Source organism: Coturnix japonica, chromosome 14 (assembly GCF_054131305.1).
Source record: "Coturnix japonica strain WE chromosome 14, WE-NBRP24, whole genome shotgun sequence".
NCBI lineage: Eukaryota > Metazoa > Chordata > Aves > Galliformes > Phasianidae > Coturnix > Coturnix japonica.
In genome coordinates, this window is record NC_140676.1 from 6,770,035 (window position 1) to 6,797,428 (window position 27,394).

The 27,394-nt window shown below is 48.2% G+C and overlaps 3 protein-coding genes across 12 annotated transcripts; 1 reads left to right on the plus strand and 2 right to left on the minus strand.

Moving 5' to 3' along the window:
• Position 1: 1 nt before the first annotated feature.
• MRPL46 (mitochondrial ribosomal protein L46) lies at positions 2–1,681 on the minus strand. The gene is made up of 3 exons (XM_085515060.1): positions 1,612–1,681; positions 902–1,075; positions 2–252 (listed from the first exon to the last, which is right to left on the minus strand). The coding sequence occupies exons 1-3, from the start codon at positions 1,679–1,681 to the stop codon at positions 2–4; spliced, it is 495 nt and encodes a 164-aa protein (XP_085371186.1).
• A 1,228-nt stretch (positions 1,682–2,909) lies between these two features.
• On the plus strand, positions 2,910–6,274 carry MRPS11 (mitochondrial ribosomal protein S11). Of its 2 annotated transcripts, XM_015873048.3 has the most exons (6): positions 2,910–3,016; positions 3,133–3,237; positions 3,350–3,439; positions 3,980–4,109; positions 5,408–5,473; positions 5,931–6,274. In XM_015873048.3, the coding sequence occupies exons 1-6, from the start codon at positions 2,952–2,954 to the stop codon at positions 6,036–6,038; spliced, it is 564 nt and encodes a 187-aa protein (XP_015728534.1). In that variant the 5' UTR covers positions 2,910–2,951; the 3' UTR covers positions 6,039–6,274. The 2 variants fall into 2 exon arrangements, with proteins under 2 accessions (XP_015728534.1, XP_085371516.1); XM_085515390.1 differs by lacking the exon at positions 3,350–3,439.
• DET1 (DET1 partner of COP1 E3 ubiquitin ligase) lies at positions 5,931–26,940 on the minus strand. 9 transcript variants are annotated; one of them, XR_014934299.1, is made up of 7 exons: positions 25,187–26,940; positions 22,119–22,309; positions 20,294–20,485; positions 16,278–16,463; positions 16,104–16,188; positions 12,369–12,420; positions 5,931–7,602 (listed from the first exon to the last, which is right to left on the minus strand). XR_014934299.1 is itself a non-coding variant. In XM_085515387.1 (6 exons), exons 2-6 carry the CDS (start codon positions 26,267–26,269, stop codon positions 16,155–16,157), a joined length of 1,686 nt encoding a protein of 561 aa, XP_085371513.1. In that variant the 5' UTR covers positions 26,270–26,298; positions 26,886–26,940; the 3' UTR covers positions 13,572–16,154. The 9 variants fall into 9 exon arrangements, 4 of the variants coding, with proteins under 4 accessions (XP_085371513.1, XP_085371514.1, XP_085371512.1 ...); XR_014934300.1 differs by lacking the exon at positions 12,369–12,420; XM_085515387.1 differs by lacking the exons at positions 5,931–7,602; positions 12,369–12,420 and having other exon boundaries at positions 13,572–16,188; positions 25,187–26,298; positions 26,886–26,940.
• Between the last annotated feature and the right edge of the window lie 454 nt (positions 26,941–27,394).

Below are 27,394 nucleotides of genomic sequence, written 5' to 3' on the forward strand. Positions count from 1 at the left end.
CTTATAAGTCCAGAAGGAATCGATTGACTTTTTTCAGGTATTCCGACTTCAAGTAATCTCCCAGCTCATCCTTTGTAACCCACAGATAATCTTTCTTCAGCTCTGCCTGAGACAAATCACTGCTTTGGAGGAAGGCTTTGTAGAAGAACACTTTGGCTCCCACGTTATCCTCAGTCCTGATGGCCCTGGGGAATTTATACTTGTAAATCCCATATGGTGCATTCCCCAGGATTTTGGCTTGAATGTGATCGCCTGCAAGACCCCAGCAAAGAAAACAGAAAGCAAAACATAAGAACATAGAGCAATAGTAACTGCACTTTCATAGTAACAGACACACAGCATATGACTTTATATCTGGTTCAGACTGTTCTCTTTTCTTAGCAGAAATACTGCCAGTTTTAAGTCTTTTCTCATTGTCTGAAACTCAACAAGTCCTTGCAGAACAAGGGAGAGAGCACCACACTCTACCAACACGCAAGGAAAAGCAAGGAAATGAAAGTCTGCTATCACGCATCTGCCACAAGAGCTGATACAGGGCAACAAGAGCGAAAGAGAAGCTGTACACTTGGAGCTTCTTCTGTACACTTCAGGGAACATCCAGTGATACTCAAACATCAGACTGCAAGAGCTTGGCACTGCAGCTGCTGGCAGCCAAAAATCCCAGCCCCCAACCTGATGGCTTCGTCAGCCCCTCACACTGCAGTGCAGCTGAGCACAGGATCACAGCTCCTGCCAGAATCCCCATCACACTGAGTATATCTCTATGCCATGAAATACATCTTCCCAACAGATGGGAGGCGATTTTGCTACAGATGGTGAATATCCCTCAGGTAGGGCAAGGGATAAAAAAAGACAACTAGGACAAAGAGGAGCAAGAGGCAGCACACAGCAGACTACATACCTAAAAACGTAGCCATGACTCGCTCAACTGTGCTTCGCAGAGTCTCTCCAGGCTGCCATTCTGCTTGAGGCAGGAGCCACAGCTCCTGGTTACCAATTTTCTGCTTCACCAGCAACATCAGGTTACTGTCCAGCTTTCTATTCAATGATGTCCGATCATTCTTTTTATCAGCATCTGCCAAAAACCAACACATGCTGGAAATAAAGTCCTTAAGCCACAGTGGAATCACTACAGCTCATCCCTTCTCTTTATCTTACATCCTTCCAACAACACAGATACCTGATATTCAAGAATCTAGCCAGAACTGCTCTCAGATGCTCTGAAGGCTAATGAAGGATTCAGAAAAATGCTACTGCCAGAGCACACTAGTCCATTTTCAAGGGAATTTGTAACAAGAAGCTTGGATCTCCAGCTTGAACGAAATCAGTAAGAGCTATGGGCAAGCATGGGAACGAAGGTTTCTCTTATAGGGAAACAATCACCATTTTACCCACTTTTCTCTCATAAGGTTGTATGAACACACCTATCTTCACAACACTGTCAGACAATTCATTTCTCATGTGCTGACCACGCTGCCACAGCATCAAGGTTAAACAATAAACAACAACAACAACAACTCAAAAAATGCCTTCCTCCATCAAACAGCCCTCAGCTGTGCCTGGCAGAGGACTGGGATGATCCCCATCAGGGAACAACACTTCCATAGGTACCTGTAACCCGTGGGGCCGGGCTGAACTGCAGCAGTTTCTGCTCCCATTTCTCCTCCAAGTCCTGAGCCATAACGACCGTTCTGCCCAGCCCTTCTTCATCATCATCATCGTGCAAGCTTTCCTTCCTCCTCCTGAGCCGCTCCTCCTCCTCCAGCTTGCGGATTTCGTGGTCGGAGTAGTGGCTTTTCTCCAGCTCTATCTGTAAGGGCACCATCATAAAGACCACTCAGGCACCAACACAGTCAGAAAGTCATTTGGCTTGACTTGCGGAATCAAACTCTATAATCCAGAGATGGGTTATAAAGCAGGTATGTTTATTCCAACGTTGTGCAGCACCGGATGCAAGGGGGATAGCTCCTCCAAACTTGTACACCGTAAGGAGAAAAGTGTGTTACAGATATAGGTCAAGCTAATATATAATCAATAGTCTCCTCCTCAGTTTGATTACATATTCATTACATTCCCTATGGCCCCATTCCTCACAACCCCATTCCCTCATTCCCCCTGACCCCATTCCCCGCGACCCTTGCCGTTGTTTTGGGGTGAAATTCTTCTGTTTTCTTCTTGGTGTTATCTGCTTCTATCGTTCTCCCACATCGGCATCATCTTGCCCGGGGGTATCTAATCCTTCTTCCTGTCAGAGGTCACCAGACAGTTTCTTCTTACCTTTATTACCCTCTTCTCTGGTTTTCTTTTGACTGAGTGTCTGTAATTCCCCTTTCCCTGCCCTTTTAAATGTAAACTATCTACAGTTACCCTTTGTCTTGGTTTCTGTGAAGTTCCCCTTTCCCTTTCTATAGCAAAGCGTTACCTTACCACCATTTTGAGGCTTTGCTCACTCTTCAGGGTTGTTAAAGACCTCTAAGATCACTCAGACCACAGTGCCACATCTCCACAGTTATTAACACCCACAGGGGTGATGCATGATTACAACGACAGACCCCCAAAGTGAGGTGCCTCCATAGGACCCCCCCCTTTCACCCCACAGCACCTGGGCGGCCATTTTACCCCTGGCATCACCCCGTTACCTGCTCCATGAGGGCAGCCATCTCCTCTTCTTCCTTCCGGAGGGGCTGAGTGATGCGGGGCAGCCTCAGCAGGCACAGGGCACCGAAGAGCTTCCACGGTCGGGGAGCAGCAGGAAGAGAAGGAGAAGCAGGAGGAGGATAAGGAGCGGTGCTCAGCCGCCTCCCGCAGCCCACAACCCACCACACACGAGCCGCCATCGCGCTCCGACTGAACCCACAGAGCGCCGAGCTGGACGCCGCCATTTTTCCTCCCAGCTCCCGTCGTGCCTTGCGTGGAGAGAGGGGGGACGCCGGTGTCGGGTCGGTGCCGCCATGCAGGCCGCCATGCAGGCCGCGCTTACGGTCGCCCGGCAGCGGCTGCGCGGTGCGGCCTGCGGGTGAGTGAAGGGGGGAATGTCGGTATCCGGGCTCCGCGGTGCCCGGTGGGCTCGGGGTGAGCCCCCAGCGCTGCTTGCTTCCCTCACTTCCCCACGCTTTCCCGTTCTTCCCGCAGCGCCGGCCTAGGCCGCGGCCTGCACGCAGGAGTGTGGAGGCTGCAGGAGTTGGCGGAGAAAGGGGCCGAGAAAGGGGCGGAGAGTTTGAGCGGCACCGACCTGAGGTGAGACGGGGCGGCCTCGGCCTCACACGGGGCTTATGGCGTCGTTGTGTCGCTTCTTTCCTTCCCCACATGGAAAGAGCCGGTGTCTGATCACTGTTGTCTTGCTTCTCAGCCCCTTGATCCTGCAGAGGAACTCCATGAGGTGGGATGGAAAGACCTATGAAGAGATCCCGATAGCTCACATCAAAGCCACGTACAACAAGTGAGCTGACTGCTTCTCCCGTTCTGTGGGCTTATAATGCACCATAAGCTTTGTATTTAAAGTGAAAAACCCCAGGGATGTTCATAACACAGACTAAACCTGAGCTGCCCACAGAGCTGTGGGTGCCCCATCCTTGGAGGGGCTCAGGGTCAGGTTGGATGGACCCTGGGCAGCCTGAGCTGATGGGGGCACCCAGACACAGCAGAGGATTGGGGCTGGATGGGCTTTTAGATCTTTTCCAATCCAAACCATTCTGTGATTCTGTGAAACAAGGGTGGTAAAATGCCCACAGTGAGAAGCGTGTGTAAGGGTTAGCTTGTATCTTTGGGACAGAGAGTAAGAACAGGTTGTCCCTAAAGGCTCTACCATCTCAGATATTCCCAACATATCCCCAAAGTTCACTGCTGGGTGGTCCATGTGAGTAGAACTGATGTGCCTTGAAAGAGTTCATACGGCTTTGAGAAGTTATGTGGCAGAGCCGTGTGTTATGAGAGTAAAATCCTCTTCAAGCTTCTTTCTTTTGCCCCTCTCTTGCTGTAGTACCCACATCCAAGTGGTCAGCTTTGACAACAGGCCGTTTGCTCACACATCCTGTGGCACTGAAGGCTTCCAGAATGCCAAGAAGGGAACTGCCATTGCAGCACAGACAGCCGGCATAGCAGCAGCAGTGGTGAGTCTGCACTGGCTACTGTCACTCTGCATCCCCCCATGCTACCTGGGTCCAATGGGGACAAGTGCATTAACTTCATTGATCTTCAGGAGAATAGAGCAGGGCAGAAGACATGTCGCTTCTTGTTCACGTTGCTGTCCCTTGCTCATGAGCAGCACTGCAGACCTCTGCTCATTAACGCTCAAGCAGCACGCTACCATTTGCTGACAGCAAGCATCTTCACGCTGACAAAGTGTGTTTGAAACATCAGTTAAAAATGCTCAGAAAGTGAGATTCGCTGTGCAAGCTGTGACTGTAACTTGTAGCCTATCAATCATTTCCTAGCTCCAGTTTCATTGCTCTTTCATTGAAAGGGAACATACCTCAGCCATTTTGGAAATATAAGCCCCTGAATCAGCAACAGTTTAATTTTGTGCTGTAGGGGACTGAGAAGTGACCATAATTACTGGCTGAATGTTTTATATCTGTTCTCTGCCACAGGAGAAATGAGCTGCTGCCAGCAGTTCCAGTCAGAGAAGGTGATGTCCATGCAGATGTCATTTCCAGATGCATGCAGTTTAATGTGAAAAAAACTATGTAGGTGTCCAAGTGACAGGAAAAAATGAGGCTGGCTGTGTTACAGTTCTTATCACAGCAAAATAAGGCAAGGTTAAAATGAAAATCCTCATCCTAAACTATGTGGAACCTTTCATGTCAGAGATGTTCTGTGCCACTGATGGCCAGCAGCTTATTATGGTTGATTTGGGGGAATATAAGAACACTTTCACTGTTAATCTTTGCTCATTGAAGCCTCATCAAAAGCTGCATAACTGTGATTGGCCAGATTCCTGTTATAGTTTGTAGTAGATGAATCGCACCTGAACACAGGAAGTGAGACCCAGAGGAGCTCCACTTGGTGGCAGCACTGCTCTACTTTACAGCGGGTGTTTTCCATCTTCAATTTGCAAGCCCCTAGAATTACACTGTCGCTGTGGACTCCTGCACAGTGAATATAAAGCTTGGCTGCTCTTCTCATTTACCCTCTAGAAGGAGCCTACTGATCACAAGATAAAAGTCAAAAACAGCTTTGAGTTACTCCTTGTTAGTCAGGTATCCACGGATACGTCATTTTCTGTCCTGTCTTTAGGTCATGGATAGTTTGATCTCATACACTTTGTATGCAGAGTTGACAGCTTAACACAAGCTTCCTTCAATCTGCCACTGTTTATACTATGATAGTAGGTCAGGAGGGAATGAAGGGGAGGCAGAGCAGCAGCACATTGGTCAAAGAGAATATTAACCAGTTCTTCCTTTCTCAGAAAGCACGTGGAAAGGGTGTGCTGCATGTACGAGTCATGGTGAAAGGACTGGGGCCAGGACGCAAAGTAGGTGTCAATTTCCATTCGTATTTTTTTCTTTCTCAGACATAATCTACATAGTGGTGATGGTGTTCTTTTAAATTGAGGCTGGTCTCATGACAGTACGGATTAACTTATGTTTCTGAAGGTGATACAAAGAAATTCATCACTGAAATACCAAGCAAAGAAAATGTAGAATAATACAAATTTCAGAATGATTCCCTTTGGAGACAGAACAAAAGCTGTATTTGCTTTCTTGCCACTTAAACACCAAAGCTGATGGGAATTCTGATGAAAGGAGCGGAGAGAGAGGTTTAAAATGGTCCTTTTGTTATTAATACCTTAAGATAATTCCAAAGCAGAACGATTGAACTAAGTTGATCTTCAGACAGGGGACCAATCTGTTTGCCCCTCAGCTTTTTCCCTTTTCTGCTCTGCAATGTATTGATAACAGTACACCATCTGCTATCTTGCTCTGTTCCAGGCTGCCATCAAGGGGCTGACTATGGGAGGTTTGGAGGTCATCTCCATCACCGACAACACCCCAGTTCCACACAACGGTTGCCGCCCACGGAAAGCCAGGAGGATGTGAGAAGGGAATGGAAGAGACACTGCATTCAATATTAGCTCATATAACAGGGACTGGGTTGCGTCACATTCTCCCTGGAATTTTTTGAGGAGAGAAGGTTTAAGAAGACCATCTTTGGCCTTAGAAGCCCAAGCAGTAGAAGAAGCTGGTGTTAAAAGCCGGAATACATGTAATCCCTTAGTGGGAAGCCTCTTGTGTGTAAAGTTTGTTGATTAAAATGTTGGTCTTTTGACAGTCCATTCCTGCTGCGTTTCTAGAAGTATTTTGGGTTATTATTGCCTCTCAGCTGCTCTCTTCCTCTTTCCACAGTATGTGGCTCTTGTCTAGCCCTCAGTGCTATTACTGTTCTTGTTAGGTAGAAGGGGGAGCATTAGGTATGTACTGAATCAGATCTTCCAGTCTTCTGTAGTAAACAACCACATGGGGTCACTTCATCTTCCTCCCGTCTTTCTCTCACTGCACACATTTGGAAACTAGACATGGGGTAACACTTTTCCACCTGGCTTGCAGAGCTTATTGTGGTGTGCATGAAGCGACTCTCACCATTCGCACAGCATGGAGCACCACAGTCAGATTCCATTACTGTCAAAGGTCTGCAGTGGTGCTCTGTTGCACTCATGCTGTAACCAGCCTGTCAGTGCTGCTGGCAAATGGAAAATGCCAGTCCTTGGAAGGAGCTGGGATTGGGCCAGTTTTGCTGTTTGCAGTCCCTTTGGTTCTGCCTCGTGTACCACAAACTGGATTTGCTGGAGCTCCTGGGGTAGGCGAGCAGGGGGTGAGTAGGCCTGAGAACAACAAAATGCTGCCAAGAAGATTTAAAACATTTACATCTTGAACTGTGCTTCTGTATATCCACAGGCAGCATGGGCTTGTCATGGATTTGTGATGTATTACTGCTGCCCTACCTCCATCCAGAGAGAACTGCAGCCGAACAAATATGTCTGAGACTCTGGAACGTTAACCAAGCAAAGTAACAGCAGTAACTGACTATAGGCTCGATCACCTGGATGGCAAAAGCACATTGCCTAGCATAGGGCAGCTCCTTGAAATCCATACTGCCAGAGAATCATTCCTTTGCTATACACAGCATAGGCTGGGCAAACATTTCACTTGTAAACAGCGTATTTTGGTGCAGCCAGCAGGCTGATCACAAACCCAGAATCTTCCTTTCTATTATTTCTCTTTGTCGTTCCTCCTTCGTTTCTTAAATTGCATAATTAACTATTCTCTTCCTCTTTGGAGAAAGGGTACCATGGCAACAAGGCAGCGAACCTCCTTCATGGGGCTGAATGGCATACAGCAGGTTTTGAAAGAAATCAGTCTGCTCAGAAGAGCCTGTTGAGTTGCATTTGACAGAAGAGAATAAAATAAGATCCAGATGAATCCCTTACCTTACTCCAACTGTCTGCATTTGAATGGAGGAGAAGTTATCTCGAAGGGAAGTTCCTTGAGCTGTCTCAGATTTGACAGCAAGGAAGAAGAGGTTCTTCACAGATGTCTGACAGACTAGAAGAGCTTCCCCATTGCTCCAGAAACATGGCTGAGCTTCTAGTGACTCCATATTACTCTGTTTAAGGAGAAGATACTATGAACCACAAAGATGGGCAGCCAGCTGGCAAAGGCAGCCATGAGCACTGTGACTAGCCCTGACAAAGGAGGAGCACCAGTCAGTGCTGGCAGGTTTGTCAGTGATACACTGCACAGCACGCACTGAGAAAACCAGTGTTGTATCTCCCTATCCACTCTGCCTGCTTTGGGTACCTATTGCTTCTCCTTCCTCCATCTGATGTTTATTTAGTGCTGAACAGAAGAGACCGATGTTAGTTTAACACTTCAGTGGCCAGATGCTTACAACAGCAAGCAATATCAATCTTCTCAACCTCCAGTCCCATGCATCCTCCCTAAGCTTTCCAGCACAGTGCTTCAGTTGTGCAGCTTTTCCCTGCTTACATTTCCACTCACTTTCACTCCAGCCCTGACGTAGCACCCCCTAAGCTGTGCCCTAACTAAATGCTTGGTCTGAGCTGTTTATTTCACAGCAAATCCCAGGCAGCTGTCAGTGATATGGGAGAGCACAACTACACAAAGCCAGCTCTCCCTCCTCGTGCAAGGGCTCAATCGCACACACTGTACTGTGAAAGAACTCTTAAAGCCCTCTATTGTGGTTCCTCTAGCAGGGAATTAATAGACACCAATAGCACTTAATGATTTCCTTACCCTTCAGATGAAGCTATTAATTAAAGGCCTAGTTTTAGTCAACCACTGGTATTTACCAGTCTTAATTGCTTTTCTTGGTGCCTGGGTAGAATACCATTTTCTACTGGCTCGCATTCCTCCTGAGCAGCAATTACTTGAGTAGTAAGACCACAGCATTAGCTCCATCATTAGGGTCACATCCTTCCCCTTTGGGCTTTCCCGTTGCCTTGGGACATTTGTTTCTCTCTACTCTCTCCTCTTCCTGCTCATCTTTGATTCCCTACTCTCAGAAAAGGCTCCCATGGCCTTTCCTGGGTATTGCCCTCCATTTTAGAATACCACGTGTACCTTCCTCCATCACATAGGGGGTAAAACACAAAACAGTCTTCTGACTTAGAACACTACCTCAGGTCTGTTCCCCCATTAATGAGTGCCTTAGGGAGACAGCCTAACCCAGTTACCGTTCCCTTGGCCAGGGCTGACACCTGGCGGCTTGAAAAAAATAGCCCCAGACTTATCTCTAATAACATATTACTGTGCAAAGAGGAATTATTTCCCTCACCCCTACAACAGGGACTTTCTACCTAGAGTGCAGCTTTATTTGCTGAATTGGTGATTTACTATTTCCTATGCGAGCATCTCGGTGGCAGGAGTCAGGCAGCCAATTTCGATCCCTTTGTGAGATTCAATTAAACCATTAATTAAGTGATGTCAGTGTCCTTTAACAGCTGACTGTATACACAAGCAAGGAGAAGGGGACAGACCCCGCGGTGCTAATAAACTGTCGCAGCAGGGGTGGCTTACTGCAGCCCAGCTGCAGCTGTCAGGGACATCTGTGCAGGTTTTGCCTGCTTTCCCTATGGTGCAGGAATACCTGGCTCGAACTCGGCATGAAGCAGGGCTCTGACTAGGTGTTTATAACCCCAACGTGCCCCTCAGGAGCCTTTGAGAAGTTGCAGTTCAAGCCGGGTTATGTTTTGCACTCAGACTTTCAAGATAATCAGGGATGTGCAAAGCTGCTGCCTTCCCAACCCATGTCCCTGCGCAGCCTCTCCTCCCCACAGCTGCCCCTCAGTCCCAGCCCCGACCTCTCAGCCCAAAAACAGATCAAGGGCCCTCAGATTGTTTTTCTGCTTTCACGTCGTTCTCCTCTCCCCTCAAGAGGCATTAATAGGTACTCAACAGCAGCGGGAACGGCTCAGAGGTTTTACTAATGAACTGCCTAATAGCATCCAAGTCCCTGGGCTCACGATGGAGCAGGGCTGCAGGGTCCTCTTGGGGAGATGCAGCCTCACTGTATTTCCTTTTCTTGAAACCACTCACGCCTTCTCTGCCTTGCTCTCCCCTTCTGCAACTGCCACTTTGCGGGGTCCTTTTGTTCCCTTGGAGCTCACAGCTACGGCCCACAGCTAAAAGCAGGGATGTGCATGGATCCAGGACCTGGAAGGGAGCTCCAAAAGCCACTGCTTGGGGAGCAGTTCACAGTTTGCTAGAGAAAATGGGAAGGAGGAAAAAGGGGGGTTAAGAGCTAAGCAAGGGTGTGTAGGCAGTGCAAAGGTGGGGAAGGAAAGAAGGAATGGGGAGACAAAAATGCAGGAAGAGAAAACACAACATGAAAAACTTCCCCAAGATCTCCCAGCTCAGGAAGCAGCAAAGATGGGGACCTTGGAGGAGGATAAAAAGAAGGGCACTCCAAAATATATCCTCTGTTGCCACACCACTTTGTGGCTCGTTTTGCATAAAGTCAAGCTAACATCCACTGTGCCTCATAGCCACATCACTACCTGTTCCAGCATTCAGCCCGTTCCCTCTGCTTGCTTCTGTGTGCAGCAGCAGACCAGGCTTCCCACTACACATAGGTAACAAAACACAGGGCCAGGCAGGAGAAAGACGTACGAACCCCCAGTCTCTGAGCAGCAGCCTCCAAGCTGAAGTGGTGAAATACGGCTCTCACCTCTCCATCCAGCAGCCCACAGGCAAACAACTCACGCTCCTAATTGCCAGCAATGGCCCCCATGCTGCCCCTTGCAGATACCTGGCTGCTGCCTTTCATTTTGCTCCTGCCGCATCCACGGCACAAGTACATTTTCCAATTTCCTGAGCTGTCAGAACCAACCACTACCAAACACCACAAGAAAACAGGGAGAGCCGGGCAGCCCCCTGGGCTCCTCGTGAAGAACACAGCAGGAAAGCAGCCTGCTTCAGCGCTGGGAGATGCTGTGAGACAATCTGCCCATAGACAGACATGTTGGACAAAGCTGCTCCTTTGGTGGAAATCCCTGCAAGAGGGTGGGCTCGCAGCCAGGAGCCGGTGTGAAACTGGGACAAAGCCAGGTGGGTGCAAACAGCCCCGCAGCAGAGCTGCTCTCCCAGCCCTTATCAGAGCTCTCTGGGGATGGAGCTGGTGTGGGCAGGGCCACTGGTGGGGGGATAAGGGGTGAGAGGGAGGAAGGGAGAGATTAGCTCTGACCTTGCTGCCCAGAGCCAGCCGGGCTGTGGCATTGCTCTGCCCTATGTTACAGGAGACCTTGTTTGGCTGCCAGCTTCCCCCTCTGCTTATAGAGAGGGATTTTGGAGGCATTAAGGACTCTCAGCCAGGGCTGAAACAGTGACTTAACTACGTGGCCCGTGGTTATCAGCGCAGCTCATCTGGGCCTCACCCTGACCTCAAGACTAGGGGAAAAATAGAATAAAATAGGGCAGAGGCAACCAAAGCCATCCTTATGGCAAGGGCATACGCTGGGGCACCTCCAGAGCTTAAGGAGAGATCCCCATTGCCGCACAGCGCTGCGATGTGGGCCAGGATCACACAGCAGGGCCCCTCTCCCCTCCAAAGTCGCCACTTGAACCATGTTTCCCCCAGACTCGTTGCACGGCTCAGCAAGGCCGTTTCCATGCGGATGGCTGCTTCTCCCTGTAGCCATGGTGACGGCGCTGGTGCCAGAGGGCCGGAGGCGGAGGGCGAGCGCCATATCTCCCGGAGCAGGCGGAGGGTACATGTAATCCGGCCCCACACCATTCTGCGCCTATGAGGAGCTATCAAATGGCCAGCGGGAAGGTGCCGGGTGGACACATGGGCCCGCTGCTCTTCTTAACGCCCTCAGTCGTATCACAGCGCCTCCGATGTGGCTTCCCATGGAGTGCTCTCCCTTCACGCCCCACAGTCGGGGCTGGTTTGTCCTACAGGCACCGCGCTCAGTGCCATCACCACCAGCACATCCTCACCAGACCCATGTACAAGAAACTATGGAGGCAAGGTCCTTCCTGGGGCATCCAAAGTGTCCTCATAGTGCTCTGCCTCCCTCCCCAAGCTGCAACATGCTGGGATGGATGGAGGCCACAGCAGATGAGAAAGGGCTCATTCCTCATGGAGGAATCTAGCCAGCATCTCCCTGCCACTCTTCTCTAAAGCAGCCCCATCTCCTCTAAAACTGCCCCCAAACACACAAGTGCACGTGGCATCTTCCCAAAACACTACCCAGATGCTGCAACCCAGCCCTAAATGGTTGGGACGAGGAACGCTGTGCCCCTTTTCAGTTCTCTCCCATAGGAACGCAGTAGTCACCCCCAAGTTACTCATTTCCAGAACGCCAGTCTAAAGCCGGTGCGGTATTTTTATGTCATAACATCAGGAAAAGAATGTGCAATTCAGGGTTTTTCCACATCAGTATTTTTCTAAGAATTCATTTCCTTACACAATAAGTACAGCTCTTCCCCTGGTTGCTACCCTGAAAGAAACACAGGCTAATCAGACCTTAGCCAGAACACAGCTCTAGCAGGGGCTGCTGCTGCCTGATGAGCAGTCAGCCTAGTTGGCAGACAGTGCCAGGCTGTTACTGCTACAATGACTGACTGCACAGCTCAGCCCCCGCAGCCCAGGGGCTATGAAAAAAAAAGAAAGTATATAAAAGCCCTTTCACCATTCCCTCCTCGTAAGGGAGTATTTGGCCAGAAAAGCTTTTACAACCACACTAACAAGACAGGAAAGTACAAGCATTCAGGCACATTAACAACTATGAAAGCAACACAAAAGCAAACCCACAAAATCCTGTCCTGTTGCTTGCCCACAGGACTGACTTTTCTAATAAAGGTTTGCATTAGGAGGAAAGTTGTTGCAAGGGCCACACGTCCCATTACCTTCCAGACATCATCTCCATTTCCAAAGTCCTGAGAGATCCTGCAGGAAGAGCTGGTAGAAAAGCAATCAGAGGACAGAAACGTGAAAAACAATAGAAAACACATGAATGTACCAGAAATCTGAAATAAAGCTTCAGAAATCTGGTTCTCCTTCTAGCTGGGTCAAAAGAGAACAAAGGAAGTGTAAGAGACACCAGCACAAGAGCAAAAGGTAAGTACACAGAGGAAAAATCAGGGAGCTACATCAGGGACAGCCACCCAGGGTGAAGGGTTAACCAAAAGGAGTGTTTTAGTAGGAACATGCCATTAATGGATACATAGATTTGATTCTATCGGGATTTCTGTGGCCTGCTGACTAATGCAGTTTATATAAGAAACACTACATAGGCTTTTTTTTGAAAGCAAAGGCAGCACAGAAGTAATAAAGATGGGATTCCGCTGCCTAACAAACATGGTATTGAAGTCAAGCATCTCAGCATCTCCTTGTTACTTAGTACCTTTTCTGAAGAGCTGCAGGCTCAAGAGCTTTCTGACATGCTCAAGGTCTCCAATGGAAAGCAACAGAGAACTGCACACAACAAAATAGAGGAAGGTTCGAAGAAGCTCTCAGGGCCAAGATTGCAGATGCATACAGGAACAGATTGATATAGGTGCAATGCAGGGTGGTCACAAAGCAGCAGTGGGTTACAAGGGGGTCCCAGCCCAGAACTCTGCAAATTTTCAGCCACAACATTGTGCAAAATGTATTTCGTGTCCGAAGCAGCACAAAGCTGGAAAATGCAAGTGCCCTAAAAACAATAGGTAGGTGATGAGTTCTGCCAAGCAAGCTTCACTGCTAAACCTTTATCTCTTGATCACGGAGCATGAGCAGAAAATGGCCACAAGGTTTGGCAAGTGCTATAAAACGGACTGAAGGAAGAGTCTGAGTACGAGACGGACTAGCAATAAAATTAAGAGGAAAACATAACCGAAGGCCAAGTATTGCTCCCCAGCATTCTTCTGGAGAGAAGAATGAGAAACCTGCAGCAGCTACAGAAATGCCCTTGGTAGGAAGCACGCTGCTACTCCAGATGTCAGGAAGAGGCAGCAAACTAGCGTGTAATACGCCTGCATAGCCCAACTCACACCCCTACCATCTCTTCCTAACCAAGGGACTCCTGGCTGCACCGCTAAGGTTTGGAGAAAACAAAAACCAACAAATCATGCTCTTAAAAGCAAATTCTGTTTATTCCATTCTTTTTCTCTTGCACTCCTAACAAACCTTCATCCTTAGCCTAGGAAAAATATCAGGTAGAAAATATTTGCCCTTTCCTCCCACCCTCCCCACCACAGACTTTTTTAATTCTTTTTAAATAAAGCATCAAAATTTCAAGCATGAGAGACTTTTTTCTTCTTCCAATACATCTCTGTAATAAAATTAACTCTGTTGTAGATATAAAATGCAGCAGCCACGACCAGAGGATCTGCAATGCTACTCAAAGGCAATTAGTACCCAGAATGAATCAATCAGTTAGTCTGCAAACATAATAAGAAAATACTTAGCACTTACCCAGCACTTTTTATCCATGAATCTCAAAGTGTTTTACAAAAGCTGAAAATATGTTTTTTGGCTTCATTTACAGAGAAGAAAACACCGGATGGAACAGGAATAGATTTGCCCTTAGTGACAAAACAATTTAATAGCAGAATAAGAGCAGACCTCTGGTCTCTCAGCCCCGAGTCCAATAACCCACGCCGTGCTCTCTGCTTTCACAAAGACAGCCTGAATCTGCCAAAAGCCCCTACTGCAGAAATGCTAAAATGGTTCATATTTTTGCCACCAAAAACCCAAAAAAAACAAAACCCAAACAACATTTAAATGGAGATCTGGCAGCTATTTTAATAAGCACTGACCTCCCAGGCTGACATCAAGGCATAAAGCCAGTCTTGGATGGAGCTGTTGAGAGCTTTGGAGAAAAGAACATAAAAATAGTCTCATACTGAAAGTGAGAACAAATGTGAGAGTGGTGCAGGAAGAAGGTAATTCCATGATCTACAGTGTGCAAATGATTCTCCACTTGGAGCTTTAATTGAATATTTGAGGAACAGATCACAGGATAAAAACCTAAAACCTTGACAAATAGTGTTATTAGATGGAGAGGATCCCAGACCTAAAGCACACATGGCCTGATGCTCCTCTATTAGCAGTCTTCCAACCTGAAGTCATTCCTGACAGACCTGAGAAACCCACAGTGCATAAACCAGAAAAAGAGCAGTGAAATACAGTGCCTTATCCTAGAATTAAGTTTAGCAAGGCCAGGAAAAAAAAGACCATAGAACAGAGAGTAAAGGCTGACTTGAGGACCCTCAGCCACCTTCCCTTGTAAAGTCCCACATTCATGCTTTATGCAGGCACCACCAACACACCAAGTTATTTTCTTATGCTTTACTATGCAAAATGAATGTATGACTTCAGTATTGTTCTTCACAGCCACGTGGTCACAACACATCACCCACAGCCCATTTTGGTCCAAAGATGACACCAAAGGGGTCATTTAAAGTAGATTTCTCCCATGTACAAGCACCAGTTTTCTGCTTTCCCCTCTGTACCTGACATGGGATGTCTGCAATGCTTGATAGCACACAGTCATATTTCTGTGTGCAGCAAAACACAAACGTTGCTCTACAACCAAAAATTCCATTCTTAGCAGAGGAGGGCAGGCCACACCAACTAATAGGACAAGTAGTATTGCCCCTAAGAGCTTAATTTCTAGGCAGCATCAACACTGCAGTGGCCCAGTCAGCACCAAGCTGAACACAACACACCAGCCAGTTGTGCTTTGAAGCCTGGGAATACCCAAAAGGGTTCTCACAGAGAACAGTGTATCAAACAGGGATATGTAAGCAACACAAGTCAACAAACTCATCTCTTAGCTGCAAACCTGCAGTGATGCACAGTAATTCAGGTCTTCTCCCTCCTTCCTGGGGAAACCCAAATGCTATTAGCTCTCCACGGTCATTCTACAGCACACAGGAGGGTGCCAGCTGTGGAGACTCCCTTCTGCACAGCAGACACCCATAAGGATTCATGCACACTGCAGAAAGAAATCCTTCAACAGGAGCAAGGAGCTGCTGTTGTTCCCCACATCCCTCCCAGCTACCCACCTTCCTTCTTACACACTTTTTCATACCCCAGAGACACAATCAGCTGCACAGGCTTTCTGGTACTAACTTACCACCTTCCACTTAGGGGCTTTATGGATACTAAGGCACAAAGATCAAATTACTTGCATAAGAGTCAGGAATACACCTCATCTCTCTCAGTTCCAGTGATTTCTCATAGCTTTTTTCCTAACCTCTTGCATATTAAAACCGTGCAAGTAGATGGTGTGGATGAGAACAGGATTTCATTTCCCTAGTAATACTGGCAATACAAATACAGGTAGCTGTATTCCTAAGCCCTCCCTGTGGCTTCTATCCATTCCCACTAGGACAGGCTGTTTGTCTTGACAAAGTAGGAAAGCATCAGTGCAGAAGGGAGCACTCCACAAATGTGTTGCAAAGCTCCATGGTTGCCATCCTAAGACACACAACAGGAGAGAAAACAGACATGCCTCTGGGAAACAGAGAAACAAATCTCAGCTACACTTTGTTCATCGACAGGAATAGGGAACAACAGAAGCGCTTAATGCAGTGGGAACTGCTGCAGTATGAAAAGAGTGAGAAATATTTGCAGGTCTGATTTCAACAGATCACCTTTTCACAGCTAAGGGCACTGAGAGGTGTCGGCTGGAGGGAGCTCCCAGGTCAGATCTCTTGACGCGAGCGATGGTTTGGTTTCCTAGAAGGAATGAGTGCCTGGCTTTGGTCTGTCTATGGCAGAGGCCCAGACCCGAGGAGAAGAGCTGCCCTGCGCACGCGTTGCCTTACGTGCAGCTGTGCCTCATGTGGAAGTTCACCACGTATTCTGCATTCGTACGCTGCACTGAGATGGCAAAGGGCTCGAAGGGGTGGAAGGTGAACGCAACCAGGCGTCGCACTGTGTGATTGATGGGTCGCCCCAGGAGTCCCGCCTGGATTTCAAACTTCAGGAGGCCAGAATCACGAGCGTAAAATCTGAAAGGAAGAGAAAGTCAATTATGGCTGTTCCTGACTATTGACTTTGCCATCTGGACTCTTCGCAAACAGAGACAAGTGCCTTGTTCAGTTTCTGGTACTCCCTCAGTGGCAGGAGATCCTCAGCTGGGTGTCTGGCTCTAGGCGACACAGGAGATTCCCACCCGGGGCAGCTAGTTTGTCACTGTCCAGAAAAAGACTTCTTTTCCTATCAGTCTGAAAACTCTGTCTTCATTTTGGTGGATTTAGCAGACGTTACAATGGCAAAGTAAGTTCGGTTCAGACCCCACACGTGCTGACTCTCTATACTCTCTTAATGCAAGCTGCTCCCCTTGATGCCAACCGCAGATATACTGTGTGATATACTCCAAGAATGGAGCTTGCCTCCCTTAGCAATTCATTCCAGCTTTAAGGCCAACCTTTCCCTCTCCTCCTGCTGTCAGTATGCTGCCGTGTTTGTGCTTAGTTACATCCCCGTTCAGCAGAGGAAGGTGGACAGCTGGATCCAGTTCTGCTCCATAGTGCCAGAATCTACCTTACACTTCAAACAAGGCTCTGCAAATCCTGTTAGATTTCCAAACACAACAACAAATATCACCAAGAAGATGGCTTGAGCAGGAAGTGCCTGGTGGACAGCATTCAACAATCACAGCAAGGGCAGAGGTAAAGGCAAATGGATGTGTTTTTCTGCTGTTGCTCATAAATCTGGCTGTCGGTCTGAGGAAGCACATTTGTGTCTCCAAATAGGTGAGCTCTGGAACACAGCTTCAGCAAGAAGTGAGCGCTGCCAAGGGGATGAAGCAATGCACTGAAAAGCCAAGGTCTAGTAAGCCATTTGTTTCTTGAACCTTCTCTGCATACTAAAGGACAGGCTCGCTTTCTGTAGCAGACATAAGCCCACCTTCCACATTACTCTGTGCTGCTGTGGGAACAGGGGACTCTCTGCAATGACTGCATCTTCCCAAAAACACAGTGGGGATTTGGTACCTTCACAAGGCAGCTGAGCTCTAGCTGACAGGGCTCAAGTTCTCACCTGAAGAACTGATCTCCCCAGAGCATTTTCTCTGCCATTTCAGTTTCAGGAACAGAATTGCCATTTTGTCTTCCAGCTGTTTCCTTTCCCACCATCGCTTTGCGGATGTGGACATTTTGCATTTTTCCTCTGGTTTTAACACAGAGAATGCTTTTAATACTAGAGCACATTTCCCCCCACTTCTCCTGGCAAGCAATACAATGCACTCAGCTCTCAGCCTGGAAAGAACAGGTGATGATAGATACAGGCAATGCTGTTTCAGGAGCAGACATACTCCACATTTTAACAGCACAGCCTATTGAGATCCTCATGTTCTTCCTGGAGGGCCACTCTCCTCTCTCTTCCTCTGAATCAAAGTGCCAGCCAGCTCTGCCTGAAAATTGCACACAAGAACTCAGCAAGAGAGTCACAATCTTGGTATTTGGCTTTTTAAAAGCCCTCTCCCTCCTACACAAGGCTGGGTATGTGGAGGGTCATTCTTTAAATAAAGCATAGTCCCTGGTCTGCTCCTCTCTCTCCCCAATTCACAATAATTTACTACTCAAGATGAAGCTCCCTGTAATCTCAAAGATGTGTTCAGTTTGGTATTTTTAAATCTATTTTTAAAAGTGCTCTGCAATCAGAGGCCATTTCCATGGGCTCTCACTCTGGGGATAAATTAGGCACTGCAATATAAAATTGTATGTCAACAGAAACAGCAAGACCAGCCTTTTCAAACCATATGAAAATGGAAGATTTATCTGCAGACCAATTTTTTGGTTAAATGGCTCCTTATTAGCCATCTAGATGGATTTTAGAGACCCCCTGCTATAGGTAAAGCTGTGTTAGAGCCTCTTCCTCACAAGTCCCATCATTTCACCCACTGAATTTCTCTTCAAGCCTCCTGAAAAGATATTGGAAAATGGCAGTGATGGGGAACCTGAAGTCCTTCCTGCCTGACAGCAAACCACCACTGGCCTCTCAAGTAGCCAGAAATGAGGGTTGAACCTACAGAACGCAGAAAGGCAGTACGGGTCAAAAGAGCACCAGGCACAGAGGCTCTGAAACTGGTGAGTCAAACAGAGAGAGGCCTTCATCTCACAGATGTGATGTCAGGAAGTGCAGTCCATAACACCCGTAGCTGCTGAAGGTCTCTGCACTTCAGCCAGCCAGAGAACTTAAATTACAAACCCCGTCTTCCCTCATTTCCAAGCTCTCCAACCACAACGGGCAGTGGTTTTATTTTATTAATCCCTTTGTTTCGCACGTGAGAAACACAGCGGTGCTACTTCAGCTACTGAATGGTTAAGGTTAGCGCCTGGTCTTCTGCTTACTTCCCAAAAACCAGGAGCCCCACTGCTCCCAGGCCCTATTCAAGCCCTAATTGACTGCACAGCTTTGAGCTTTAAAAGCTCTGGCTCTGAAATGCCGCTTTGCTCAAGGGAGGGAGGAAAGGTGGCACTTGGCTTTGTTTACTACAAAGACGGTAACCACAGCAAATGACTGAGGTTTTGCTCCCTTTTGTCTGCAGGAGCCCTGAGCAGGTTGGCGCTGGCAGACAACCACTGCCCTGCAAGTTTTCCCAACGTCAAGCATGACAAGGGGGAAAGGGCAGGCTTTTCTCTGCAGATAGCATGGGAGCTGGAGATTAAACCAAATCATATGGGCAGGGGGAGGAAAAAAAAAAACACCAACCCAACAATTAAATATACATAATGTGGGAATTGAGTGCACAGGAATAATCAGAAGATCCCCAGCACCTGAGTCAGGGCCAGGGGAGACACAAAATCAGGTTTTGAGAATGCACTGATGAAAATAAATTTGGGAAACCATCCAGAATGGACCCCCGGGGCTGTCAGAGCCCCCAACATGCATCCAGTTGCTAAACAAAGCACTTAGACACTGAAGGCTCTCTTTGTTTTTCAAGCATAGGTTCATTTCCCTTTCTCGACACTATAAGTGGAAAGACTATTCTGCCTGGAGAACTCAGCCCCTTTGATTTGAGCCTTTCAGGCAGGAGATGCTGAATTTTTAACTAGTACTGCTTGCCGCCATAGCTGCAGCCAACAAAAAGAAATAAACAGTCGCAGTGTTTGTGAAGGAAGCACTGCAAACCTCCTTATTCTCAGGCTTGGAGTTCTTCCTCCTGCCAGCATTGAAGATTCAGACATAAGAGGTACAGAACGGCTTTTACACCTGGCTAAACTTCTACTATAGAAACAAATTTCCTATAGATCATAGATAGAAGAGGGGCACGAAGAGGAATACGGCTCCCAGGGCGAGAAACGTAAACAGGGGAAAAAAGGGAAGTCTGAAAATAGCAAAATCAATACCAGTAGCTTTATGAATAACACCTAATCCAGACAACATTTTATTCACAGGACAAACCAGGTGATCCTCACCAGCTCACCCTACGTGTTCAGAAAGAATCCTTCCAGCACAGGAAAGCAAGCACCCAGAAACATATTTGCTGCCCACACAGGAAGGCTGAACTGTACTAGAAAGGGGAACGAGAGCGTTCATATGGAAAAGGTTCGCTCTTTGCAACCTAAATCTGCCATAAGGTAGCTCAGTGACAAAACCTGGAGGGCTCTCCCATACATATATGGTGAGATTTATCACCAGGAGATCAGCCAGGCTTTGTGCAACTACTGACATAAGCCCTCTGGCCAAAGGATGTCGAGAGAGAAAGGCACCTTGTGCCTTCTCACTGAGAGAGAATGTCTGTTCTTTCAGCAAATTTCATACCACGTGGCAGAGGTGATTTAATTACCCTCATGCTCCCTCCTCACATACAGCTTCTCAGCCTGTTTCATACCTTATAGGGTGATCACCGCAGGTCTTGGGCCGCTCCATGACAGACACCCACTTGTCATCATAGCTGAAAAGGGAGAGGTCAAGGTACGGGCTGCCACTGTATGACTGGGCACTGATTGGGAGCTGGCCCAGCAGCCTCCGCACAGCCTCTGTGTGTCCTCCATACTTGGCATTCACAATAGTGTCTTTGAACCTGAAGCAAACCAAGAAGCAGGTTTTACTCACAAAGGCCACAGGGGAATGGTACAGCTTTAAAAAGAAAAGAAAAAAAATGGAGGAAAACTGATAGAGAAAGAAGCAGTGTAAGAAGTAGAACAGCTCACTTCCAAAGATGTATCATAGTGATTCAAACATCAACCAGCTCTGGTGACCTTTTTATCCTCCCTCATCATTACTGTTTCTGCTCTGAAAGTCCAAACTGATAGAAGGACAAGGCTGCCTATCCACAAGGTCTGGCCTCAGCTGCTCCACAGTACAGGAAATGAACAGGATCAGAAACAGGGAGAGGTGGATTAGCAGCTTATCAGTCAATCCAAGTTTTGCCACAAAGCCTGTAAACAGCACAAGCAAAAGCCAGTGTGTTTCACAGCAACGGTTGAGCCCTTAAGGTTGACTCTAGAATCCCCCCCCTCTCTAGCCATTGTGCTTTAAACAGGTAGAGGGAGAAACCTGAGACGTGGAAGAACCTTGAAGAGAAGCAGAACGCTCTTCAAAACCACGGTGAGCTCAAAGCTCTTCCAGGTGAAGAGACTAATGCAGGTTGGATTTCTTTTTCCAAATAAAATCAGCGCTTTCCTCAAGCAAGGACAGATCGGCCGCATGAACATCATACACCACAGACAGTAAACTGTTTCCCTTTGAAAAGAAACACAGCCAAAAGCAAGCTAGCTGTGTGTACAGCATTATTACACTTTGCTACTTAAGTTAAAGATTCCTGTTACATGTTCTCACAGTCGAGTGGATGAATAGATTCTCCTCTAGGTTTCAGCACAAGGCAGAAACTGTTCTTTAGGCGCCAGCTATGAGCTCCCTCGTTCTGTCTTCCCCCTTAGCAAGAGGGATTTTGTGACAGGGAACTCCAAGATGCTACAGTCAACTTACTCTTACTTATAGGATGTGCAACTAAAACCAGCCAAAGCTTCACTCCCATAAGCGACTGCCAAGTACTTTGGATGATGTCAAACAAGTCACTAGAAGAACAAAACACCCTGAGTCACATAAAAACACATTCCAAGAGAAATAACACACTCTGCCTCATTAAATCCACGTTTGACTGTTAAAGAACATTCTGGAAACCCTGCTTATTTTGATGTTTTGCTCAGTTTTCACAACAAGTCTAGGCAGATCCATTTCCTTTCCCCAAGCAGAGTTCAATGAGAACCACAAGCTGTTTACTGCTGTTACAGAACACAGCTTGTTGCACACTAAATTTAAAGAAGGCCACTTGGCAAAATACATCCAATTAGATGATGTAGCATCTTGATAAATCTTATCTACGGGGCCCAAAGCTACTAGGCAGTACTGTTTTAATGATCTCCAGAGGAGGTACCGCTCAAAGAGAGCAAGCAACATCTTGCCCTTAAAATTCCTTTCCCTGCTAAGCACTGAATGGCACCATTGCCTTCTTCCTTCCCGCACAAAGACAGATACTGTGGAACACAAGACCAGGTGAACGAGGCAGCAAGATGAAGCAGGTCCGAGTCAGACCCTCGCATCACTCAGCGACTACAGGAGCTGTTTGTCTCAGGGTGGTTATCTGATACTAGCCTTCAGCTGACGGGGGTGAGCGTGGCTATATGGTACAAAGCATGCTCCGAATGGCTCACCGGCGCTGGATCTGCCTGGCAAAGTTGTTGCTGGAAGCCGAGCAGGGGAACTGGACCGCCTCGCTGTGCAAAGTGGCATTCCTGAAGAGGTCACAGAAGTTCTCAAACAGCTCCAGCAGTTCGTTGGATGTATTCTCAAACACAGCGATAACCTCCGTGCTCACCATGTTGTACACGACGAAGAATGAAGGCTGGGGAGAGAGACAGAGGAGAGGGTTAGCCAGAGTGCACACACAGGGAAGGTGGCCCTTCCTCCTCCCCATGCAAGGCTTCACACCCTACCCAAATGTCTTTGCAGTGCAGGAGAATCCCACATCTTCACACTAATCCACTCTGCTATTCAAATGCCTCAACAGGCACCAAATTATCCACCTGTTTACCATGATGTCGTTATTCATGGGGGAAAAAAAAAACACAACTGAATGGGCTTCCAATTTTCCTTCTCAAACTGGATGTCAATATTTCTGTTTCCTCTCCCTCTCTGCCCTCCACCAAATCTGAAGTGCCAAATTTAATTTTCATTCCTGCTGACAAAATGATTTTAAACCCAGCGCTGGCTGGCAACAAATCATCCTTTCCTTTATGCAGAGAAATTATTTGCTCTCCCTTCTTACTATTTCCACCACACAGGGATGAGCCTTTCCAGAGCATTGTGCACTACACCACTGCCTACAAAAAGCTGGGCCCTTCTGATACCCTGCTGATGTAGAAATGAACATCTGAAAGACATTAACAACTTCTTTTTAATATCATTCTCGTGCAAGAAAGCCCAGGTGCTGTATTGTACATCAGCAATGTCAGTGCTTCACAGCATCAACAAGCCAGAGGTGGAGAAAAACACTGTGTGTGTACCAGCACAGCTACAATAAAGGAAAAGGACATTCCCATCTCACCAGGAAGGGGCATATTTAATTCTTGGTCACCAAATGTAGCTTTTATTAAACAGGACAGGGCTGGATTTCCAGTACTACAAAGCCTGTCCGTCCTTCAGATGTAACTAATTCACTGATATGCACATATCAGCTCATAAACACCATTTCTGAATGCTTCACATCCTGCTCCCAGTCAATGCACAGCGATGACGGCAGGCACCCTGCCCACCTCATCCATCTGTAAATATCACAAGGTTTACTTGTTTTACGGACCCAAAATAAATGGTGATGGTACAACCCGACCCCCACACGTTAAAATGAAGCACGCTGGATGAGGTTACTCACTGAACAACTGCCTGAGGAAAGGAAAGCCCTTCTGAAATACAGCTTTGGAGCAGAGAGAAAATAAGAGGAGACAGCAGAAGTAGAAACTATTTACATCTTATAAAACTGCGGGGAATCTCCTCCAGCCCTAAATAAAGAAGTTCCATTGCCCTCAACACAGAGATGCCCTCAACCAGAGAAATGTTTCTCCCTACATTTTAGCAGCACCTGTGACACAGGCAAAGCATAAACACGGTACAGACAGCAGTTACAAAAAGCACACAGCAAAGCTGGCTAAGCTGAAATACAAGCCAGGAACAACAACCCCTAAGCTACATATACACAGCAACATATAGGCAACCTGCAAGTGTGAACAGCAACTTCCTCAGCCTCCTTAGCAGAGGAGCCTAAAGGAACAGAGGATCCTGAAATCAGACTCATGTCCTGCCCTGATAGATGAAAGAAATAAATGGGAGCTTTAGGTATTCTGTGACCAAAGTGTTCTTCACGAAGCCCTAACGCCGAGACTAAACTCAGGCAGGTCAGGCTGCTCCACATCTGGAATTATCCTCTGAAAGAAAGAAGAAAGAAAGAAGATGCTTCCCTCCAGCAGAAAATACATCACCTGAGGAACGGCACAAACAAGCCACAATTTGTAGCTAAAAGTAACCTTCAGGTGAAGCAAATCAAGAACAGGTTGGAGCAAAGCAGGCACAAAACCGCAGCAGGGAGCAGAGCTGACACTCCCACTAACATTCACACTGGGGTGGCCTGAGGCTTGGGTCAGGAACACCACTCTAAATACAAGCAACACACTGCAAAGCTTTCACGCTCCTGAGACAGCCACTCCCATTTTACACCAGTGGGTAAAAACAGTTTTAGCCTCATTTATTCCCTCCTAAAATAGTTACCCCAAAACAAACATAAAAGGGAAATCATGGTCACCAAGAATTACTGCCCATTTATTTTAGGGTCTAAGTAGTGGAACCAGTAAGATGGGAAGGATGGGATGGGAAGGATAAACAAGCACCTAGGGAAGAACCTGACAAACTTCAGCGGTAGAGATTTATTAATTGTTTTTGCCAAATACTTCCATAACAAACAACCAAACGGCACAGAGCAATGGACTAAAGTAGGTTAATGTGAAAAATACCTTGCTCAGCTACACATAGCTCAAAGACTGAGTAACAGTAACAGTGGTGAAAAGAGATGATCAACACGTGGGATGGTGAAAAGCCTGGAGGGACCCAGCACTGTCTGAGCTACATTTACTCTAATTTGACTTCTTTAGTACTAAACAGAAAGGAAAAGCAATTGGCACATTAGCTGGATTTAAGAGCTGCTACTTCAATTTGGAGAGATCATAAATACTAGCTCTGACAGAAGCCTGAAAGAGTAAGTACGTAGGCAGCATAGAAAAGGTAATTCTACTGGTGAAAAATGGAGATATTATATTTGAAAAACATGCTCGAAGATGCAGAAGAAAAGGGAGAGACTACCTCTACAATGCGAGTGTATTACATGAAATAGCAGCTAAAAAAATCAGCTGGGGATTTAGGAGGGAAAGGGCACTGTGAAGCACTTCTGAGCACAGGGAACAATCCCTGGACAAAGGGGACTCGATAACACCTAAGATCTTTTCTGCCTCATTTTCAGTTGCAAAGAATGTGGTGAAATCGTGAGAGCAAAAGATACTGAAGTTATTCAATACCAAGGGTGTCAAATGTTCACGCAAGAATGAAGTAATGGGATCCTAAACAGCACATCTAGTGAACATTCACAGGCTCAGCTACAAAATGCCGCTCACAGCACTGAACCTGCTTGAGAGCATTTGCCCCCAAGCAACAGGGAGCCCCAGGTGGCAGGCAATACCTGGGAAGGATCTGTTACCCGCAGCGTCACTACATCTTCACTAGTGTATTTGATAAACAGGTGGTTCTCATCCAAAAGCTGCATCTTCCACATGCGGAGCTGCCTCAGTTGATCGAAGTATTGGAAGAACCTCCTCTTTGCTATTGCGCTGCCATCCTGCTCTGCCCTTCTCCACAGGTACACCAGCAGCCTGTGCTTCAAAGAGTTTATGAAGGGCTCTTTGTAGGGGTTTGCCATCCCCGTCTGAGTGTCCCTCTGCACCTCGGGATACACTGCAGACAGTGTCAGGAGATCATCCTCATAGCAGAAGCGGCCGATTGTCCGCACATCGATGAAAGTCCCCTCGGGCGTCACCTGAAAGACGTGAATAGTCTGCTGCTGCACAGAGAGAATGGCCAAGATGTTCTTATACAGGTACAGCCCCTGGTTATGAGAGAGGATGACTTTGTCGCACTTGAAAGTCCTCGTGTCACAGAGTCTGCCCGTGTGGAGGTCAATGATATGCAAGGAATAATCTTCCAGAGGGGAGCGAGGGTTGGGGGTCACCGACTCACTGTTGCGATAGACCTCAAAGAAGGGAGGGTGAGGCTCCTCAGGCAGGTAAGCAGCAGAGCCAACGATGACGTACCGACAGTCGTCAGTGAACAAGCTACACTCGCGGTTCAGGTGCTCCCCATTAGAGGCCACATTGGTGATATGGAGCAGGACGAAGAAGCGCTCAAAGAGCCGCCCTCGGATGTTGACAGATCTTTGGTCATTGCCATTAGCCAGGATCTCCCCCTCGTAGCCTTGCAGGAGGTCCTCAGCCGCCTGGCAGCCCTGATACTCATAGATCTCCAGGGAGGTCTGGTCGGATGAGAAGGCGATGAAGTAGCGCCCATCAGGGGAGAACTTGCGCAAGAAGCAGGGAGGCTTCTCCACATTGACCACGGTGAAGTTGGGGAAGACGTTCTGGTGGAAGACACGGACCTGGTGCCAGTGGGTGCCAGCCTTGCCAGAGCTGATCCGACGGCGCTCCAGGCGGTGGATGACGTTCTGGTTCTGAATGCGGCGAGGCTTGATTGTGGGGGCATCATGGTCCATGGTCAGAGCACTACTTCATCTTCACCCTGCTGCAGATGGTGCACACACTCACCGTGGGACCTCACCAAGGCTGATAACAAGAGATGGAGCTGCGAGCAAACTCACGATCCCATAAAGGTGGGGGCAGCTGAAAAAGCCTTTGGGAGACGGACTGGGAGAGGGGGTTCAGTGGGACATAACGGGGACAGCGGGAGGTACCCAGAGAGAACCCAGCAGGGAGATGGGAACTGCAGAACAGCCTGCAGGGCACAGGGAAGGATGGAGCCGAGGAAGGCAGCACACATACGTGGGTTCCACCGGAATGAAGGGACACGGCAGCACCGGGATGGGGGTGAGAGCAGCCGGGACAGCGGGGACAGAGGGAGCCCGGGGGGAAACGGGGCGGCCTGTGGGTCACCGGGAACAGGAGGATCAACGAGAGGCCTGACTGGAGCCTGCGGACCGGGGGCCGCTCTGCCTCTGCCCTGCAGGGAACTGGGGCTCAGGTCCGGGCCCTCGGGGCACAGAGGAGCTCGGAGCCCCCCGGTCCTGGAAGCCACGGTGTGGCGGAGCCCACGAAGGGTGCAGGCCGCGCTCACCACCGGAGCCCGGCGCTGGACCCGCCGCCGCCTCTTACTGTATGGCCGCCGCCATCTTGCCGCCACCACACAACGACGCACCGCGACGGCGGCGAGAAGGCGTCACCCTCAACGCCCGCTTCCGCTTCCGGTCGGCGGAGCAGCGAGGAGGTGCGTACCAGAGTGTCCGCAGAGCGAGCGAGAGAGAGAGCGCCCCCTGGCGGAGGGAGGAGCGCTGCGGGGCGCGTCCGCGTACAGCGGGAACAGACTGAAACGTGCCCTGCAACCCTATAGCCTGCACCCCTATAGCCCTGCAACCCTATAGCCCTGCACCCCTATAGCCCTGCACCCCTATAGCCCTGCAACCCTACAGCCTGCAACCCTATAGCCCTGCAACCCTACAGCCCTGCACCCCTATAGACCTGCACCCCTATAGCCCTGCACCCCTATAGCCCTGCAACCCTATAGCCCTGCACCCCTATAGCCTGCAACCCTATAGCCCTGCACCCCTATAGCCCTGCAACCCTATAGACCTGCACTCCTGCAGCCCTACAGCCCTGCAACCCTA

Bases quoted from the DNA above. Each gene is read 5' to 3' on its own strand.
- MRPL46 (XM_085515060.1), bottom strand. From the start codon at position 1,681: ATGGCTCAGGACTTGGAGGAGAAATGGGAGCAGAAACTGCTGCAGTTC. The intron at 1,076-1,611 runs GTACCTATGGAA...GGTTTTTGGCAG, and splicing joins CCCGGCCCCACGGGTTACAG to ATGCTGATAAAAAGAATGAT. The intron at 253-901 runs GTATGTAGTCTG...GGGGTCTTGCAG, and splicing joins AGTCATGGCTACGTTTTTAG to GCGATCACATTCAAGCCAAA.
- MRPS11 (XM_015873048.3), top strand. From the start codon at position 2,952: ATGCAGGCCGCCATGCAGGCCGCGCTTACGGTCGCCCGGCAGCGGCTG. The intron at 3,017-3,132 runs GTGAGTGAAGGG...TTCTTCCCGCAG, and splicing joins CTGCGCGGTGCGGCCTGCGG to CGCCGGCCTAGGCCGCGGCC. The intron at 3,440-3,979 runs GTGAGCTGACTG...CTCTTGCTGTAG, and splicing joins ATCAAAGCCACGTACAACAA to TACCCACATCCAAGTGGTCA.
- DET1 (XM_085515387.1), bottom strand. From the start codon at position 26,269: ATGGACCATGATGCCCCCACAATCAAGCCTCGCCGCATTCAGAACCAG. The intron at 22,310-25,186 runs GTATTGCCTGCC...CTCTCTCCCCAG, and splicing joins GGGTAACAGATCCTTCCCAG to CCTTCATTCTTCGTCGTGTA. The intron at 20,486-22,118 runs GTGAGCCATTCG...GGTTTGCTTCAG, and splicing joins GCCAGGCAGATCCAGCGCCG to GTTCAAAGACACTATTGTGA.